Source organism: Meleagris gallopavo, chromosome 17 (genome assembly GCF_905368555.1).
Source record: "Meleagris gallopavo chromosome 17, MGAL_WU_HG_1.1, whole genome shotgun sequence".
NCBI lineage: Eukaryota > Metazoa > Chordata > Aves > Galliformes > Phasianidae > Meleagris > Meleagris gallopavo.
In genome coordinates this window covers 12,476,549-12,494,467 of record NC_139420.1, presented here as the reverse complement: position 1 = coordinate 12,494,467, position 17,919 = coordinate 12,476,549, and the positions used below count along the sequence as shown (strand labels likewise).

Sequence of the window (17,919 nt, the reverse complement as noted above, 5' to 3'; positions counted from 1 at the left end):
CCTGCACAATGCAGAGGGTTAATTAAAAATCTTAAAAAGAGCGTAAGATGTCAGGACTGGGCAGAAGAACCAGGCTCACTCTGCAGCCTCGTGGCAGGCATCTCACCTGACTGAAGGAATCCAGGCTAACTCCATTTTCAATGAGGAACCGTCGGATCTCCTGGACCAGCTCGGTTTCTCCCAGAGCAATCCTCACTGCCACGCTGTCTCTACTCTCCTGCAGGCAAGAATAACAGTCAACAATATGTTAAGTGTTCAAAACAGAAACAAAGGGCCTGATTCAGGAATTTGCTGAGCACTTGTTCCTGCTGCTCTTAGAAGCAACAGGAATTTAGCAGAGAACTTGAAGATAAAATGCTCCAGTTCCTCTGAAGCTGCTGGGAGTTTTGCTGTTGGAGCTAGAGAACTTCTCAAGGAAAGTGAAACAATCTTAAATTTTAGTCTGTGAACTCCCATCAACTTTTAGTCACATGCAAATACAAACTTCAGCCACAGAAAAGCTTAGCTAGGAGGGAAAGAGCAGGGATAGGAGTGTCATTTTGACTTCTAGTTTCAGAGACTGTCACCTACAGACAGGCTAGAGGACCACTGATCTTTCAGTCTGTGTGGAGCTTATGACTGTGCAGCAGCTTTTGCTGTGTAAAATGACCAGGCAGATGTTAGCCATGAGCAAAGAGGTCAGAAAATGGTCTCCCACCCCATTTCATCAGTAACCCAACTCACATGATCCAGCACTTGGCTTTTGGAAGCATTGTATTTCTGAGCAATAGCATCAGCCACAGCATTTGTCCCCACGAACAACGTATTCCAATTGTGAGAGCTGGAAAGAGAAAGAGACAGGTTCAAATCTTGCCGTTTTTTCTTCCACTGACATCTCTCTGTTCAATGGTCCTGGAAAAGAAGAGCTTTCAAGGCCACCACTAGTAACAGGGATAAGATGGAGGGAAATAACAGTAGAACATCCTTAGAGAATGGACAGCATGAGAGAAACATGACTGGTGAGCAAACAAAGGCAGCAATGCTGGCACCTTAGCTCTTCTTCCCTAGCATGTGAGTGGCCACAGCTATGCAGTTATAGCTGGAAGCTGGCTCAGAGGAACATGTTTTTTTTTTCATATGGTTTCCTAAAAGCACAAATCCTATGCAAGGAAAGTTGCATGCCTTGCCCATAAAGTCTGAAAATATTATCAACTTTCAAACACAAGGCAATGAAAACCACGTTTCTTTCCGCACATGCTACCTGCTGAACTACTAGAGCTACGTGGAAAGAGGGATTAAGTAGGTAAGAGGGAAAGGAAACAGAAAGCTGCGCGACAAATTCTCTACTGACTTTGGTAATCTATACAGCCCCTACAAAGATGCATTCTGGCCATCTGGTAATTTGGCAGGTTGTGTTGTCTTACCCTGCTACAAGACACCTCCGTACCTGGCACTGCTGGCTTTGTCCTTGGCCTCCTTCTGTTTTTTGTAGGAGGAAGATTCTTCTGCATCAGTATCTTCAAGTTTTTCCTTTTTGATTATGGAGGGTAAAAGATGCATCATTCTACCCTAGAAGAAAAGATGAAATTCAGAATCACAGAACTGCAGTGGTTGGAAGGGATTTCTAGAGATCTTTGAGTCCAACCTCTACGCTAAAGCAGGTTTCTTATAGTAGGTCACAGGTAAGTGTCCGGATGGGTCTTGAATATCTCCAAAGAGGGAGACTCCACAACCTCTCTGGGCAGTCTGCTCCAGTGCTCTGCCACCCTCGCTGTAAAGCAGCTCTTCTTTATGTGAAAATTCCTATGATTCAGTTTTTGGCCCTTGCTCCATGTCTTATCGCTACACATCATTGAAAAGAGTCTGCCCTCATCAACTGACACCTGCACTTCACATATTTATAAACACTGATCTGAAGCTCTGAAATAATTCGCAGAAGTTCACGAACAAAGCAGAGGAAAGAAACTTTCGGACATTTCTCTTAGTCAAGTGAACCAGGTGGAAGTAGGTAACCTTCCTTCTTAGAGAAGGCATACTGCAGCTAAGAGTAACCATACAAAGCATGACAGACTCAGTCCTCAGTATCTGTCAAACTGTTCAGACCAGACTGCTCTGCCAGAGGCAGTTGTGTTCCCAGATAGTAAAGCAGAATTGACTCTACCCCTTAGCACCTAAAGGAATTCTGCTCAGCAACACATAGGGGCAAACACCTGTCCGCTTCACTAATAACCACCTTTACCAGGTAGGCTGATAGCATATGAGACTCAAGTCACTGTACCTGGAACACCTGCCCATCCATTTCTGCATAGGCCTTCACTGCATGTTCAGGAATCATGTAGGTGATAAAAGCAAATCCTTTGGGTTTCTTTGTCAGTCTGTCGATAGGGAAATGGATCTCTGAGAGGGGCCCTGCAAGAGAAAAGGCGTTTCTGTGAGAGATCACTTACACAGCCACCACACTCCCCAACAGCACCCTGAACAGGCATCCCCTGGTCACAGCTAGGAAAGGAGCCAGAGAGCAAAGAGCAGGTCTGAATGTTGCAGGAAGGTGTGTGATGAACCATGAGTCTGGGTGAGGAGCCACTAGTCTGTAGACCAACAAGGAGGGCCCTGCAATAGCACCCAAAGTCCAATATGTTGTAGCACACATGGCTTCGACTGTTGGATTGGAGATACGAGGAATGAGGGCAGATGCATACACAACACATCTGAGCTAACTGGTACAGCATCAGTTTCAATACCAAGCAGCCGCATGCTGTCACACCAGGCAGTGAAGATGATTTGAGTCTGTCTGTGTCTGAGAGGTGTGAGATGCACAGATTCATACGCCCATTCCCACCCAGCAAACCTCTGCTTGCAAGGAGACACAGCATTGCAAGTCCAGTACTACAGCAAGTACATACCATACTTGGAAAAGATCTTCTCCAAGTCCTCCTCAGTGCTAGTAAAAGGAAGATTTCTGACAAAGAGTCTCCCCGATTCAGACAAGTCTTCCTCTTCCTCATCATCCCTCTTCATTCGTTGCCAAGGCTGGTCATGAGTTTTTGCTGTAACAGTTTCTTTTGGGGTATTCTCACATCGGGATACCTCAACGTATCGCCCACCTAGTCAACAAACATACACAGGCACATTAGATGCTTCCTGAAGCCATGGGCTATCAATATCAATGTGTTAAGAGTCTAGGTTTACAGCAGTGAGAAAAGCAATCACAATTCAAAAGAACTGAGTAGAATTCTGTCAGATTAAATAAAAGAATGACAATTCTTTTCAAGAGATTAGCAGAATGTTTGCTAGTCATCTTCAGACTCCTTTCCATTCAGAAGCTTCAATCCTTCTGATTCTGTCAACCTCATCCACAGGCTTCTAAGTCTATGTTCCCACCTTACACGGGATTTTTTCCAAGTATAAATAGCTTCACCAAGGACTTCACTAAGAATGGGTTTCGAATGAAGGCTTGGAGCATCATTTGTACAAATCCCCTGCACTATCCCAACTTGATTTTTACAGTATCATTTTTTACCAAAAGCAAGATACACATCGGGCACATGAGAAATACCAAGAGCCAAAGAGTAACACACATAGGTCAGCCACTCTAAGCTGCTCCTGATGGCACTTACATGGCAACTGGTTATCCCACAACAGCTGTGCAGAGGAAACCTCCCCCACCATTTGCCTGGGAGAAACTGAAGCAATGGGAGATTCTCTCACAGGGAGTACTTTAACACCTGAGCACTCTGTCACTGACATCAGAACAAGAAGGAACAAACAGCACTTACCTATGTATTCTTTTTTCCGCTTCAAGGCCCTTTGCACTTCTGCCTCACTCTTCAAATCAACAAAGATATAACCTTGGAGGAAGCAAAGGTTCAGCTGAGCATCATGCGAAGAAACACAGTCACTAATAGGCTAATTAAGGGTGAATCAGGCTTTTTAAAATATAGATTCCTACAAATAAGACATTCAGCTCCCATTAAATTTTCAATCCAGCCTGAAAATGGCTGTGGCAGACTGGAAGGCTGCCTCTTAATAACTCATTCCCTATGTATAAACTGAACAAGCCTGTCTTAACAGCTGAAGCAGGCTTTCCACAGGTGCCTTCAAGAGCAAAGAAACTGTGCATCTGCTTCTAGGCTATGAAAGGAAAGCATATAACTAAGTTTCCTGCCAGCTCTAAGGACCTGCACCTTCTGATGGGTACTTCCAGTAGTCACAGCCAGCCAGGAGAGCTCCTTGTCTAAAGGCAGATCTGCAGCAGCAGCTTTTTCCAGAGGAAGGGGCCTTTCCTTGGCATGGTTTGGGAAGTTTAGGAAAGCTTCAAAGACAAACCAAAGAAAAGGCTCCTGCTACTGTAATGCTGCTGCATTGCCCTAAGGGAGTACAGCCAACATTACTCTGTCCACAGCATCCTATGGCTAGCAACTAGGGCAGGTGAGCTGCAAAGTCACAGAAAGGTCAGTAATAATTGGGACACAGGCCAGTAATGTAGAACTACAGATGGAAAGAGCAAAGGTGTGACTGAGAGGTCATCTGACTCATAGAGCCAGCCCTCTTCCACAAATACACATTACCTGTATTTTTCCCCTGAGCATTTTTTCCTATCCGGATTGCCACTGGCTTCAGAGGCGAGAAGAATTCTCGAATCTTTTGCTGCAGGAAGAATAAGAATTGCTTCAATGAGCTATTGGATACAGAAAGCGGCCATCAGACAACTGTTTCTTAAAGAAACACCATAAAAACACCACATGTAATATATGTAGCTCACTCCAAAAGTAATGCCTCCTATTTATTTCCTTGGAATCTACAATAGATACAAAGAGCATCATAATATTATCTGATAGAGACAGTTCTCAGCTATAAAATACTATCTTTCAACATAGTCACTACCATTAGCCCTGTATTTTCACCAGCAGTGAACAGGAGCCTAGATGCTCCGCTTGTAAAAATCTGCACCAGAGGAGGTAAACCAGAGTCACTGTCACCACTGCTGAAACAAACCACTCACTCCTCACTGTGCTCACATCCACTGTATGGTCTCCATCAATGTTCGGCAAGCATTGACGGATGTCAACGAGCGAAATTCTTCTCACAAGGAGAAACTCAATTCCTCATCTTTGCTTCATATGCATTTCCATGTCAGATACCATTTTGTCAGTTCCCCTCTGCTGCCATCTGTTGCACAGCAACAAAATGTAAAGGAATATTGGTGAGAAAGGCCAATTCCTACTGCCATACCAACATCCACTTCTAATATCATGGGCCAACATTGGAAAAAAAAAATGGGAGGCATTACTTTTGGAGCAGCACCTGTACAGTATTTCTGCACAAAGCCAGGTAAAAAAAGTTTCCCCAACTGCCCATAAAATCCTCAGCACAGTTCAACCAAGTGAAAACAGGGCCTCTGCAAAGACCTTGCTGAGTTACAAGCTGGGAATTCTCAGCTCAGGAACCAAGCTTACCTCAGTGATATTCAACGGGGCACCACACAGTTTCACTGTGTGTGGTGTGCTTGCTTCTGCTGAGCTGACTTGGTTCTTCTGCTGCACAGAAGATTGGAAAAAAAGAAACTGTAGAAGTCATGACACAACTAGGTGATTCTGAATAGCAACCAGGAGGTTGAAGAGTGGAGGAGGAAAAACAATTCCATCAGCCTGAGCAGGAGGACCTAGATAAGGGTGCAAAGTCTGACTGGGATGATCAAACCTAGATGCTAAAAACAAGCTCTGCAAAAGTATTCCCTGCAGACATGCATAAGAAGAGAGAAAAGCCCATGAAAGGGGCACTAATACTACCTCTTAGGAAGTTCTGTTTTCCAGAAAAAGGAATTTAACTAGCTTTGAGAGGAGATCTGACAAACTTCTTTTTTAAATGGGTCCCACCCAGTAAGCCAAAAAAGCTGGTACCTAGGGGTCTCATAGACTTCAAGTTCTCAATTACATTCCTGGAGTGACCAAACAACACAAACTATCCCATGAAGCTCCTGCTTTAAGTGTGATAGAAGTGTAATTCAGTTCTACCTCTAGTGTGGATCTTTTTTTCTTCTCCTCTGCTGGTGTCTCTTGCTCTGCTTCTTGGGGTTTTGACTTCCTCCTTTTTTCTGTGTGGGTGCCAATATTTTCTGTAATGCCTGAATCCTCATTCTTGCTTTCCTCTTCTACTTCCTCACTATCTGTTTCTTCCTCTGCACTGGATGAAGAGTAGGAGGAGGAATCCCTCACTACTTTAGATTTCAGGTAATCCATATCTGAGAGGTCTTCTCTTGTAGCTGCCTTCTTCTCCTGTTGTTTCTTTGCTGTCAGAAAGGAGAGACCAAAGAAGTTTTCTGCACAGATACTGCTGCTCTCTCCCCAGCCAAGTTAAAGCTGAGAATAGGCACAATCACCATGACCTTCTACTCTACACTTTCCACCTAAAAAGAAATCTAGAAAACAGTAGAGCAATTTTAAACCAACACTTCTACACTAACATGCCTGGATTCCTGCTTGCTTTCTTTTAAGCAACAATTCACATGTAAAACAAATTGGAGAGGGCTGCCCTGTTACTTTTCCTAGGCTCTGAATTAATGACCCAGGAGAAAGCACAAATGCCACCCCCTTAATACCAGAAAGAGTGTTTCCCATCTACACTTCCACAGTGCACAGAATGAGTTACATGTTGGGGAAACTACCCTTCTGATTACACTCTGTTTGTAAGCAGGACACTGAATCAAGTTCCATCAGCATGCTTGCTCTCCCATTCACCAAGACAAAGCCAAGCAAAGGGTGATAGTCCATTTTAGTACCTTTGGTTTCCTCCTCATCTTCAGGGGATTCACTCCCATCCTTCTCCTCCTCACTCAGATCCTCAGACTCATCTGAATCAAAGTTCAGATAATCAGCCACTGGCTTTGATTTTTCCTTCTTGGGCTCCTCCACCAAAGTGTCATTAGCCCAAGTGGCCACCTGAGACCGTTTCTGGTGAACCACCAAGAATTCCTGGAATGTTTTATCTTCTTCCAGCTGTTGAAAAACAAACCAAGAAAAAAAAAAAAACAACAAAACATGAAGACAAACAAAACTGAAGTAGTGGCATGTTAAAATTCAGAGAATCTCATTTCCAGTACCATAAAAAAAAAAATCCATAAAGAGCAGTCCACTTTACACTCACAAGGTGAGCACTTAGTCACTAACATCTTCTCAGTCTCTTAGCCCTACTCCTTCTTGTACTTAATATTTAGAAAACACTTTAAAGAAGACAAGAAAATATTAAAGAAGGAAAAAAGTGTGCAAACTAGACATGATGCAACTTGCATGTTACACAACTGCTGAAAGATCTGTCCTGGATAGAGTGCTTACTCATGGACAAGTATTTAATGATTAAGAAAAAGATAAAATGTATACATATTCATACATATATATATATATATACACACATATATATACACACACACACAACACACATATATATACATATATATATATATATATATATTTATATATCAGTTCTCAGTGTTGAGATTGTTAAAATCATGATTTGTTACAGTAGAATTGGACTGCTATGGAGTTCTTAAAATCATACATCTTGCTGAAATTATAATGGTGATAGCAGTACAGAAAAGGGCTATTCAACTCTGTCTTTTAATACAACTTATCAACAATGTAGGCATTGGAACTGAAACTCTACTCACCTCCTTAAAGTTTTCTGATGGATTTTTCTTCTTTTTATCCTAGGAAGAGAAGCCATTTTTAGAAAGCCTTATTAGAAGCAGAGCCAGTAATACTTCTCAGGTAACCTAACGATAGAGGTTAAATAAGTAAATTTCCTAAGGCAGAAAATGCCAGAATCAGGACTCCAACATCAGCTGTCCCCTTTTCCACACGCCAGGCTACCCTTCTCTCTGCCAAGTCACTGACACGTGTCAGATCTTCAAGGAAAAAAGCAAGACTTACTTTCTTTGTGCTTGCAGGAGCTGCAATTGTCACAGGTTTCTCAGGCTGTTCTTCCAAGGCAGGGACTCTCTGAGAGTGCTTACTCCATGCTTTGGGCTTTGAAGGGTCACCAAAAGACTTGCATAACTCAACCTGAGAAGAAAAAAAAAAAAATCAAGTTTTTAATTAACCTCATCTTCAACAGTCTTGTTCTGAAACTGCAGGAGGCATCTTAATCAAGAATCTTTCTTATAATCCAGACAGAATGGACGGTGTAGGTTAAGGACGTTCTTAAGTATACAGCTTCATACTTACTCAAAATTGGAGTTTGTTATGCTCAATTACAGAGAATCAAATAAGCTCTCCTGCTTATCATGAATGAAAATTCCTGTCCAGTACAGCAAGACGAAATCACTTTAAATGAAAGAAAAAATAAGCTCAAGTTGAAAAGTTCTGATTATTACAGCTCAAAACTTGACATTGGCTCCAACCAATACTGAAATCACTTCTAGGGCACAGAAGACAGTCCATTCGTATCAAGAACCTGCCTGAAACAGCAGCAATGAGTCTTGGCATCAGGCTTTGCTGTTTTCATAGAATTGTATCATAGGATGGCCTGCGTTGAAAAGGATCATCGAGTTTCAACCCCCCTACCATGGGCAGGGTTGCCAGCTGCTAGACCAGGCTGCCTAGAGCCACATCCAGCCTGGCCTTGGATGCCCGCAGGGATGGAGTTTTGCTGCAAAGGACTCAGTCTTCAGACTTTTCTGGCCCGTAGGTGTTCATCTGTAAGACCCAGTGACTAAGTTTCTTAAGAATCAAAAGAAGGTATTTTTATATATCAACTCACAGTGACTCTGGAGGTGTCTATGAAACTTCTGTTGAAATGGCTCAGTGCTGCTTGAGCTTCATCTTCAGACTTGTAGCCAATGAAGCCAAATTTCCGGAACTTGCCATCCTTGGTGAACTTCAAGCAACAATCAGTCAGTGTGCCAAAGGCTGCAAACAGCTTCCGAAAGCGATCTTCCTTCATCTGGCGAAGGGAAGGAGAAAAGGAAGGCAGATCAGCAAGATAACTATAGAGATGTTTTACAGATAAGTCTAAAGCAAAACATTTACTAACACAGAGGACTTCTGAAGAAATCTCACTATGTTGTGGCAAGGCTGATAAGAAATGCATGTCAGCTATGAAAGTTTGTCCTCTTCCTCACAAATTCCTTACACGTATTCTTCTGTGCCTCCATAGCTAAAGGCTGCACCTGGGCATTGGGATGCCCTCAGGGGAGCATCGAGTCCACCCACAAGTAACTTTTGGTATCCCCAGGGGGTAGCAGCACCATTCACACCTCTCCTGCCTCCCTCAGAACAAGGGAAGGATAGGGAGCCACAAACTGCCCCTCTCCTCCACCTTAGAAGATACAGGATGTACCCTGGGTGCAGACGCACGGGCTGGGAGGCAGCTGCAGGGTTCCTCCTGACCCCACAGAACCCGAATCGTTCCTCATGCAGAGCCCTCCATCCCCAGGGCAGCTCCTCGCTCCTCCACAAGGCCCCGGGGCACCTCCACAACTCATAACCACCACCGGCCATCTCACCCGGAAAACGCCCGCTCCCCCAGAACCTCCACCTGCTCTTCGCCCCGTGGGCCCTTTCCCAGGCCTCTCCGTGGGGCACCTCTCCTTCCCCGGCCCTCTCTCGTCCCAGCAGCCATCAGACTCATCTCTCTTCCTGGGCCCCGAACGCTATCACACAAAGGTCGCAGACAGACTCACCCCGTTGGGGAGGTTCTTCACGATGAGCCGAGACATGTCGGCAACAGAGAGCAGTCCGACAGAACACGGCACTAGGCCCAACCTGCCTCAGAGTCCCGCACGCCGTCCCTGGGCGCCGCCATCTTCCCGCTGCATCACGTGAGCACGGAGAGGCAGCGCGCAGGCGCAATGAAGCGGGGCCCTGGCGGCAGGCCTTAGCAACGGGCCTTAGCAACGGGGCGGAACTGGGGAATGGCTCCTCTCACTTACAACTGCGCAGCCCAGCTCTGCCTCGTGCAGAGGGCTTCGTCTGCAAGAGGAGGCTGAACTCCTGCGCAGCTCCAGCCCTGCCCGCAGGAAGAAGTGCGGGTGGTGGCGGCGGCGGCGGTTCTGGGCTTGCTGCTGGGCCCGGTGCTCTTCTGCTTTTCCATCCCCTGAACCCAGGCAGTGTATGGCAGAAGGGCCCTGCTGCATCCCACCAGGACTAGAGAGCAGGTGTGTAGCTGGGGAGTGCAGCATAAACCCCGGTGAGCAGGAAGCGAAACACCTGCATTTCCAGGGATGGACAAGCTTAGTGCACAGGAGAAAGGAGAGAGCAGGATGCTTCAGGATGGCTGTCTGCTGCTCTGCTCTATGGGAAAGCACGCAGCATGAAGCCTTCCTCCTGTAGCCTGGGAGAAGATGTGCCTGCTCCTATCGCCCTGCTCCTCGCAGGGGTCGGCACAAGATATCAGCGCAGGGCCTGCTCCTCCTGCCCTCTGCTGCTGTCCTTGCCAGGCTGTCAGCCTGTCACTGGGACACAGGCTGGCACTGACAGGGCCCTACGTACCATCACAGACACATCCAGACCGTGCCCTTGTCACTCCTGTCCTTGCTGGGATGTCTGCCCCCCTCTATCCCTCCCCATCTCCTTCTCACCTGCTGCTTGTGGCCGCCGGCAGGCACGGCTTCAGCACGCTGTGCCCAGGACAGCTCTGTCCTAAGCAGACACTACTGGGACAAAGCTGCCACCAGGCAGTGATCAGCTGATCTGTGCCATGCAGGACATCTCCTGCCCCAGCCTCACCTGGAGCTGTAGTTTCTCCCAACAGCTGCAGGAGGCTGCAACAGGGGTTGCTCTTTCCTAGCATTCTTCTGCTGTCTGTGCCCCCTCCGAAGGGGCTCAAGTCACGAAAAGCCAGCTCCGGGTGATACCAGGGACAAGTCCTCCACACAGCTGAGCTCTGGGCTGCCTCAGTATCCATGGGGAATCACAGAATCACAGAATCACAGAATTGTAGGGGTTGGAAGGGACCTCTAGAGATCATTGAGACCAACCCCCCTGCCAAAGCAGGTTCCCTACACCAGGTCGCACAGGTAGGCGTCCAGGCGAGACTTGAATATCTCCAGAGAAGGAGACTCCACACCCCCCCTGGGCAGCCTGTTCCAGTGCTCCATCACCTCACCGTGAAGAAGTTCTTACGCACATTCGTGCAAAACTTCCTATGCTGCAGCTTATGTCCGTTTCCCCTCGTCCTGTCTCCACGTATCACTGAAAAGAGACTGACCTCACTGCTATGGCCGCTACACCTCAGATATTTATAAACCTGGATCAGGTCCCCTCTCAGTCTTCTTTTCTCAAGGCTAAACAGACCCAGTTCACTCAGCCTTTCTTCAGAGGGGAGATGCTCCAGGCCCTTCACCATCTTTGTGGCCCTCCGCTGGACTCTTTCCAAGAACTGTCTTGTCTTTTTGAACTGGGGAGCCCAGAACTGGACACAGTACTCCAGATGAGGCCTTACCAGGGCAGAGTAGAGGGGGAGGATCACCTCCCTCGACCTGCTGGACACACTCTTCTTAATGCACCCCAGAATGCCATTGGCCTTTTTGGCCACGAGGGCTGGCTCACGGCCAACCTGTTGTCCACCAGGACGCCCAGGTCCCTCTCTGCAGAGCTCCTCTCCAGCAGCTCATCCCCCAGCCTGTATTGGTGCATGCAATTATTCCTCCCTAGGTGTAAGACCCTACACTTGCTTTTGTTGAACCTCATCCGGTTTCTTACTGCCCATATGGGAAACATAGCTTTTGCAAGAATCACAGAAATGTACACCTTTGCTAACCCTCCTTCTTTAGCAGTAATGTATTTTAGCTTCCCCAGATGCAGTGATCTAGCTACAGAAGCACAAGATTTAAAAACATTGACTTTGTAGTTGATTTCCTTTGCTCATTTTATTCCCAAGAATGCCTCTGGATCCAGTTTTTATGTTTGCAAGTGTGAGAGCTAGAACAACTTTTATTTTTTAAGTTTTTGCTTTGGCAAAACCTGGGACTTCTGGGGCATCAAAAATATGTGGCTGTATGAGCAAGGAAAGATACTGTCAAGCAAGGCCCAAGGCAGGCTTATTTCTGAAGAGAGACCCCAGCACCAGACAGGTGAGAGGGAACCTGAGGCTCTAGCTTGAGAAGGCTCAAAGGAGGCTTTGTAAAGCTGCTCATAGTGCTTGAATATCTGTCCTGAAGACCGTCTTTAGCCCTTTTGCTGCTGGCACATGGTGTGGGTAGGGAACAGACTGGGTGTTGCATAGCACTGGGTGCAGGACAAACAGCTCAACCCCCAAACTGCACCAGAGCAGCCTCAGAAACAGACTGAATGCATCCTGTTTTTTGTTCTCAGATGATCCCATGCACATGCCTGGGGGGGTTGCTTTCAGTCAAATTCAGGAGGGTACCCAGTGGGCAACGCACCCAGCAAAAGTGATGTGCCATCAAGCTCCAACCTGGGTGTCCGCAGATAGAGGAGCAGGGCTACTCTCCTGTCTCTGCCAATCGCTCTGTGTAGGGCTGTCATGCTAGTGGCAGGATCCAGGCACTGCCTGTGCCCTCAGCCCCTTCTCCAAGGTCCCCCGGTCCCTGGCAGTAACTAGTGCTTTGTCCAAGCCCACCGCCAACAGCAGAAGACGTGGTCCCTGCATGGTTCCAGCCGAGCTGTCACAGTGTGTTTGGCGAACGGCTCATCAGCAGGACGGACAGGGGCTTGCACAGCAAGCAAAGAGCAGGGGTCACCTTGCTGTAAAACACTGCTATGGGCTGCCTGCAGCCAAGAAGCTGAACTTTGGGAAGCAGCGCTGGAGGAGAGAAAGGAAGAAGCTGCTGCTGCAGGTCCTGTCCATCCCTGGATACAAGAAGGGGTCAGATGCAAAGCCTACCACAGTTTTGGAGAGATGCTTCTTTTTGTCATGTGTCCAAAAGGGCACCAGAGGTTTGCCCCAGATCACCTACAGCTTGCCCACCCTGCCTGCTGCCACTCCTGCCTGAGAAGGACAAGCACAGCTGAGGGCAGCCCTTCATGCCTGTCTGAGCAGGGGCACTTTGTCCACAGCTAGTGCAGGGCAGGTGAGGGTTGCTGGAGCTGGGGTCACCCTCACTGGACCAACAGCAGGATGCTGTTAGGAATTCTAGGGTGCCTGATCCTGTGCAGGGGTGCTGAGCATGCCTGCAGCCCTGGAGGACAGCAGGTAATGGAGGTGCTCAGCTTCCCTGGCAGTATTCCACTCCCTCTTTTTTCTTCTAGATGTGGGTAATGAGCAAAATTCAGCCTCAGGGTGTTCCCACAGTGGGCTGTGAGCTGGCTGAGGACCTTTTTCACCTAATTTAATTAATCCACAGGTACTAACAAGGACAAAGATGAGCATGACCCAGCAATAATCACCAGTTCATTTTGCTGCATAGACACTCTGTGAGTGCAGAGAACATTCCAGGAACAGCTTTGCTGGAAATGCTGTCCTAAGTTTGATTTTGCTGCAGTCAGCTCCAGCCTGCAGGAGACTTTGATCTTTCAGAGCAGAGATGGCTGGAACCACCTCATATGAGCAAATTGTCCTACCTGATCCCAGAGGAAGGACATCAAGATCTTGAAAGTGTGGTGCCCAATGAATCCATCTCCCTCGTACTGCACAAGAAGATGGAGCCCATGGGAAGAGCAGAACATACTGCCTTGCTGAAGGGCATCACCCAGAGTGGGCAGATCCTCTGCTACATGGAGAGGATGTTTTCCTGCTTGCTGACTGCTGCATCATCATCATAGGCAGAATTCACCTTTCATCCAGACAAATTGTCACCTGGTCTGCAAATGTGCCCTGTGGTCCTGGTTTCTGCACTTCCTATCTGCAACTTTGAAGCAGAATGTGTCTTTCCAGAGTCTGAAAGCTAAATTGTATTTCTGAATAACAATAGACAGGTGAGAGAATGGATAAGGACAGGAGAGCTTGTACTGAGCTCAGAGGAGCCCCTGGCACCAACCAGGATTGCCATGGGGCAATCGGACATAGAGATTCAGACATACAGGACTCCAGCAGCATATCAGCCAAGCAGAGGTCAACTTATGGTCATCCAGAGAGACTGTAAGGGACCTTGCAAACAAACTTCTTTAAGGTTAAGGGATCAGCTTTAAGGCTAAAATCACTTGGCATCACTCCTGAACCCACCAAGTCACGGGAGATGTTGGCTGCATCCTGCTGACCATGCAGCTGCTCCTGATCCAAGCAATTACTGCCATCCAGCAATGACAGCATTTCTTTCAGGTGGCAGATAAAGTCCAGCCCCTTCCTGGCATGCCTCAAGCCAGACTTCAGCATCTCTCCTGACCCACAAAGGCTTACCGGCAATCCTTCTTGTGGCTACATATGGGACCCTCTATGAGGGGAAGGGTTCTGCCTGCTGCTGTCCCTTGCCTGCTGTCTCCTCCATCTATCACCATCTCCACCTCCTTTGGTTTCCTTCATGTTTCTGTATTTTTAGTTGTGTGCAAATGGGTTCAGGTGAGGGTCCAGGCAACAGCTGCCTTTGATCAGTGCAACATGTGGGAAATGGAGCACTTCAGGAATGCTGACTCAAAGGTGGGAAGTCGGTGACATCCTGGACCCTGCAAGAGCCCATCCCTGCTAATCCCCAGCAGGGAGCTGGAGGTAGGACCATCAACCCACACAGTCCATCTGCCTGCCCATCAAAATGGACAAGTTGATGCGTCAAAAGAGATGGGAGGCCAAGCTGGAGAGTGGCCTCCAAAATTCATTGTTGGCACCTGAACCCAACCATGCCTTTTAGCAGCAGAAATACTATACACAGCTGGTTGCTCCAGTGAGAGGGAAGACGGAACAGAGGGAAAACGGGACAGCAATGTCCCAACATGTCACCTATATAAAGATGAGGCTGGATTGAAAGGTGGCTTCTAGAGGAAAAGAATGGATCATCCTTCTTGAAGGGTGAACAGAGGTCACTGGAGGAGAAGTTACAGCCAGCCTCCCTTTCAGAGGGGAAACCCCACAGTTGAGTGAGTCTGCATGCAGCCCCCCAAGACATTCCCACCTCTCCTTCTGCCCCAGACATTCTTATTTGCTGTCTGTTTCCCTGATAACCCTGGGCATGAAGCTGGGAAACCCATCTGCATGGAGAAGGTTGGCCAGCAAGGCAGAGTGTGAAGACCCACTGCCCAGTGTTTGGCCCCTCCAATGGAAGGGAAGGATGCTCTCCCAACCTCAGCCCCACTCTGCAAACAGCAAAAGAATCCCTTGTTGCCCACAGCACCCTGTGCCTTTCCCTGCCCCATCTCTATTTGGACACTTCTTGAACAAGACTCCTCTGTCATGTTGAAAAGGGAAGCTTTTAGAAAGAGCCAATAGGGGCAATTCCCTTGAGACGTCCTTGGGCAGGGTCATGGGTTGCTTCCTAGCAGTGCTTGTCCTGATAATGAGTCGGTGAAGGCTGGGGTTGTGGAGACAGCATTTATCAGTAAACCCTGGGAACATCAAGGCATAAAGGTGTCTTCTCATTTGCCAGACTGGGGAGGTGGAGCAGGGACAAGCCCTGGTGCAAGGATGGAGGTCTTGGGGTGTGGGAGCCAATGGGCCAGAACAGAGAAAGGCTGTGGGAAGGAACATGGGAGAGGAAGAACAGTGTGAATGGATGGGCAGTGCAAGGGATACATTTCCTGCTTGCTTCTGGAGCAGTGATGCTCTGCACCATGATGGCATTGCCATGGCGAGCAGGGAAATGAGATGTGCCCAGAGCAGGATAGGTGGCAGCCAGGGAGAGGTTGTACATGGGATCCAAGCCCTGTACAAGTCCCATCGCCCCAAAACTACCTACCAAACACCTGCCAGAATAGCCCAAAGGCCACAAAGTGCTTTTTCCCCCCAATTCCCCCATCCCATCCAGGCAAATCATGGCCAGGCTTTGGGCACAGAGGGATGAATGATTCAGGAGAGCAGAGGAAGGAACAGCCCAGCACACTGCTGTAGGAAGGAAGAAAAGAGCATGGGGTGTGTGACACAGCCTGTCACTGCTCGGGATGCTCTGGGTGACAGGCCACCACTGGCACATCAGCACTGCTGACACACTGGCAGGCAGCATGGCAAGGGCAGGGCACAGTGAAGGACGGGGCCGCTCCTACAACTTAACCCCCTCCTCAGCCTCTCCTCCACCGTACATATCTCGCAAACACCTTTCTCTGTCAGAGACACTTAACAGGGCTAATATTGAAAGCACCTGCCTCCTTTGGCCGGGAGTCAAAGGCCCTAGTGCCGGATCCTATATTCACCCAGCACAATTATCCCCGACCAAATGCCGCCTTGCAAGAATGTAGGGCACCCTCTCTGCTCACCTGCCCTAAACCAGAGCACAGGGCAATTAAAATAAGCAATGCCAGATGGTTTATTAGCAGCTGCAGAGCTAAGGACCAACACTTCATCTTCCAGCACAGAGATCTCCAAAGCAGCTCCACTGCATCCCAGGGTCTTCCTCTCAGCCAGTGCACAGCCCTCCTTAGCAGCACCTCCTTGGGATTGGTGCACCAGCCACAAGCACTTCCATAGACTTGCAGCAGTCAGCCAACATAATGAAAGCCAAAGTGCATCTGATGCTCTCATGCTTATTTTCGTAAGGAAATCCTGTAATTTCAGCTGTGGTGAACCCTGTATTCTTGGCCAGGGCAGTCTGTATTCAGGACCAGGAGGTCCGATCTTGGTGCAGCAGAGCTTGGCCTGAAAACACACAAATCTGAAATGCTAAAGAAAGGAAAAGCCTCAGGAATACTGACAGAAAGTTTCACACTAAATAAAGAACCATTTAGGGGCACTGCATGCTTGCCTCCCTAGCCCAACCCCTCTCTGACAGCTTCTGACCTCTTGGGCTTTGCAGAGATGTCAGATCTCACATTTCTGCCATGAGTTTTATTCTTCCTCATTCCATACTTACCACTCACATTGTGTGCATCCCAACCATTCCTTGCAAACAGAAAGTTGGTTCAACTCTGTGATGCAGAGCAAACCAGAAATCTCCCATGCCTTCCACTAGCTGACTGTGAAAAGCTGCAAGCCCTCCTTAGAGGGCTTTCCCAGGCCCCCACATCTGGGAGCGGTTTTGTATTCTCTGCACTTATCTGCCCACTTCTTTCACATCACAGGGGAACTCTGGGAAATGATGCTGAACTGGACCAGGATGCTGCAGTCCTGCCCAGGAGAGGAACTGAGTGCTGGCCATTAAGTTTGCAAGGACCAGATTAGAATGCATCAGATCTCAATGCTCTGATAATCCCTCTGCATTCCCAAGGGTGTGCATGGGCATCCCTATGCTGCAGCATAATATCTGAGACAGTCACCCCACTCATAAAGGAGAGAACAGGATGGATCTTGCAGCACTAGCTCAGCCTCAAGTACTTCAGTCACTTCCCCAAGCTCCATCCACATTGTTCCAGCACCAGCCCCAGGGTTTATGTACAGCACAGCCTTCCTGGCTGCTGGGAGCACAGTGTTGGTGCTCCTTGCAGTAGAGCAAGTGGTTTGGGGATGAGAACAAGCTGTTGCAGCCCTCATTTGGCACTAGGGATCAGCAGACTCTGTGTAGAGCCCCACTCCATCCCCAGTTGCTAGCACAAGATAAGGAGCTCTGCATCAAGCCACAGGAGTGCGTAGCCTGCTCGAGCCCTGCACCATCCTGTGATGTACACCAGGTGGAACAGCATCACCAGTTTGGTGCAAGCAGCTTGGTCCCAGCACCTTGCTCTGGGTGTGTCTCTGCAAGGAAGCACCAGTGAGACTGGGGTCCCCCCACCACAGCTGCAGGAAGGCCCTCTTCTCCCACAAGGACACCTCACGCCGTTTATTTTTCTGCTGGCAATGCTGGATGTTAGGAGCTGCCAGGCGAGAGGCTCTCCAAGCAAGGACTACAAAGAGGGCTGACATCTCTAATGAATTACAGTAATACCAGCTCGGGTGAACCCTGAAGTGCCTGTTTACACAATCACTGACCTC

General features: G+C 48.1%; 1 protein-coding gene across 3 annotated transcripts in view; it reads right to left on the bottom strand.

The window, feature by feature from the left end:
- RBM19 (RNA binding motif protein 19) overlaps positions 1–9,806 on the bottom strand; it is a 49,093-nt gene extending 39,287 nt beyond the window's left edge. For 2 of the 3 annotated variants that reach the window (XM_085238351.1, XM_085238352.1), the window contains exons 1-14: positions 9,656–9,806; positions 8,734–8,916; positions 7,905–8,036; positions 7,643–7,681; positions 6,758–6,974; positions 5,994–6,268; positions 5,436–5,516; positions 4,548–4,626; positions 3,756–3,827; positions 2,883–3,083; positions 2,258–2,388; positions 1,427–1,548; positions 724–820; positions 107–217 (exon numbers count right to left, since the gene is read on the bottom strand). In XM_085238351.1, coding sequence (XP_085094477.1) covers positions 107–217; positions 724–820; positions 1,427–1,548; positions 2,258–2,388; positions 2,883–3,083; positions 3,756–3,827; positions 4,548–4,626; positions 5,436–5,516; positions 5,994–6,268; positions 6,758–6,974; positions 7,643–7,681; positions 7,905–8,036; positions 8,734–8,916; positions 9,656–9,691 — 1,776 coding nt within the window. In that variant the 5' untranslated portion in view covers positions 9,692–9,806. The remainder of the gene's footprint in view (positions 1–106; positions 218–723; positions 821–1,426; positions 1,549–2,257; positions 2,389–2,882; positions 3,084–3,755; positions 3,828–4,547; positions 4,627–5,435; positions 5,517–5,993; positions 6,269–6,757; positions 6,975–7,642; positions 7,682–7,904; positions 8,037–8,733; positions 8,917–9,655) is intronic. The other variant, XM_085238353.1, reaches the window with a different exon arrangement.
- Between the last annotated feature and the right edge of the window lie 8,113 nt (positions 9,807–17,919).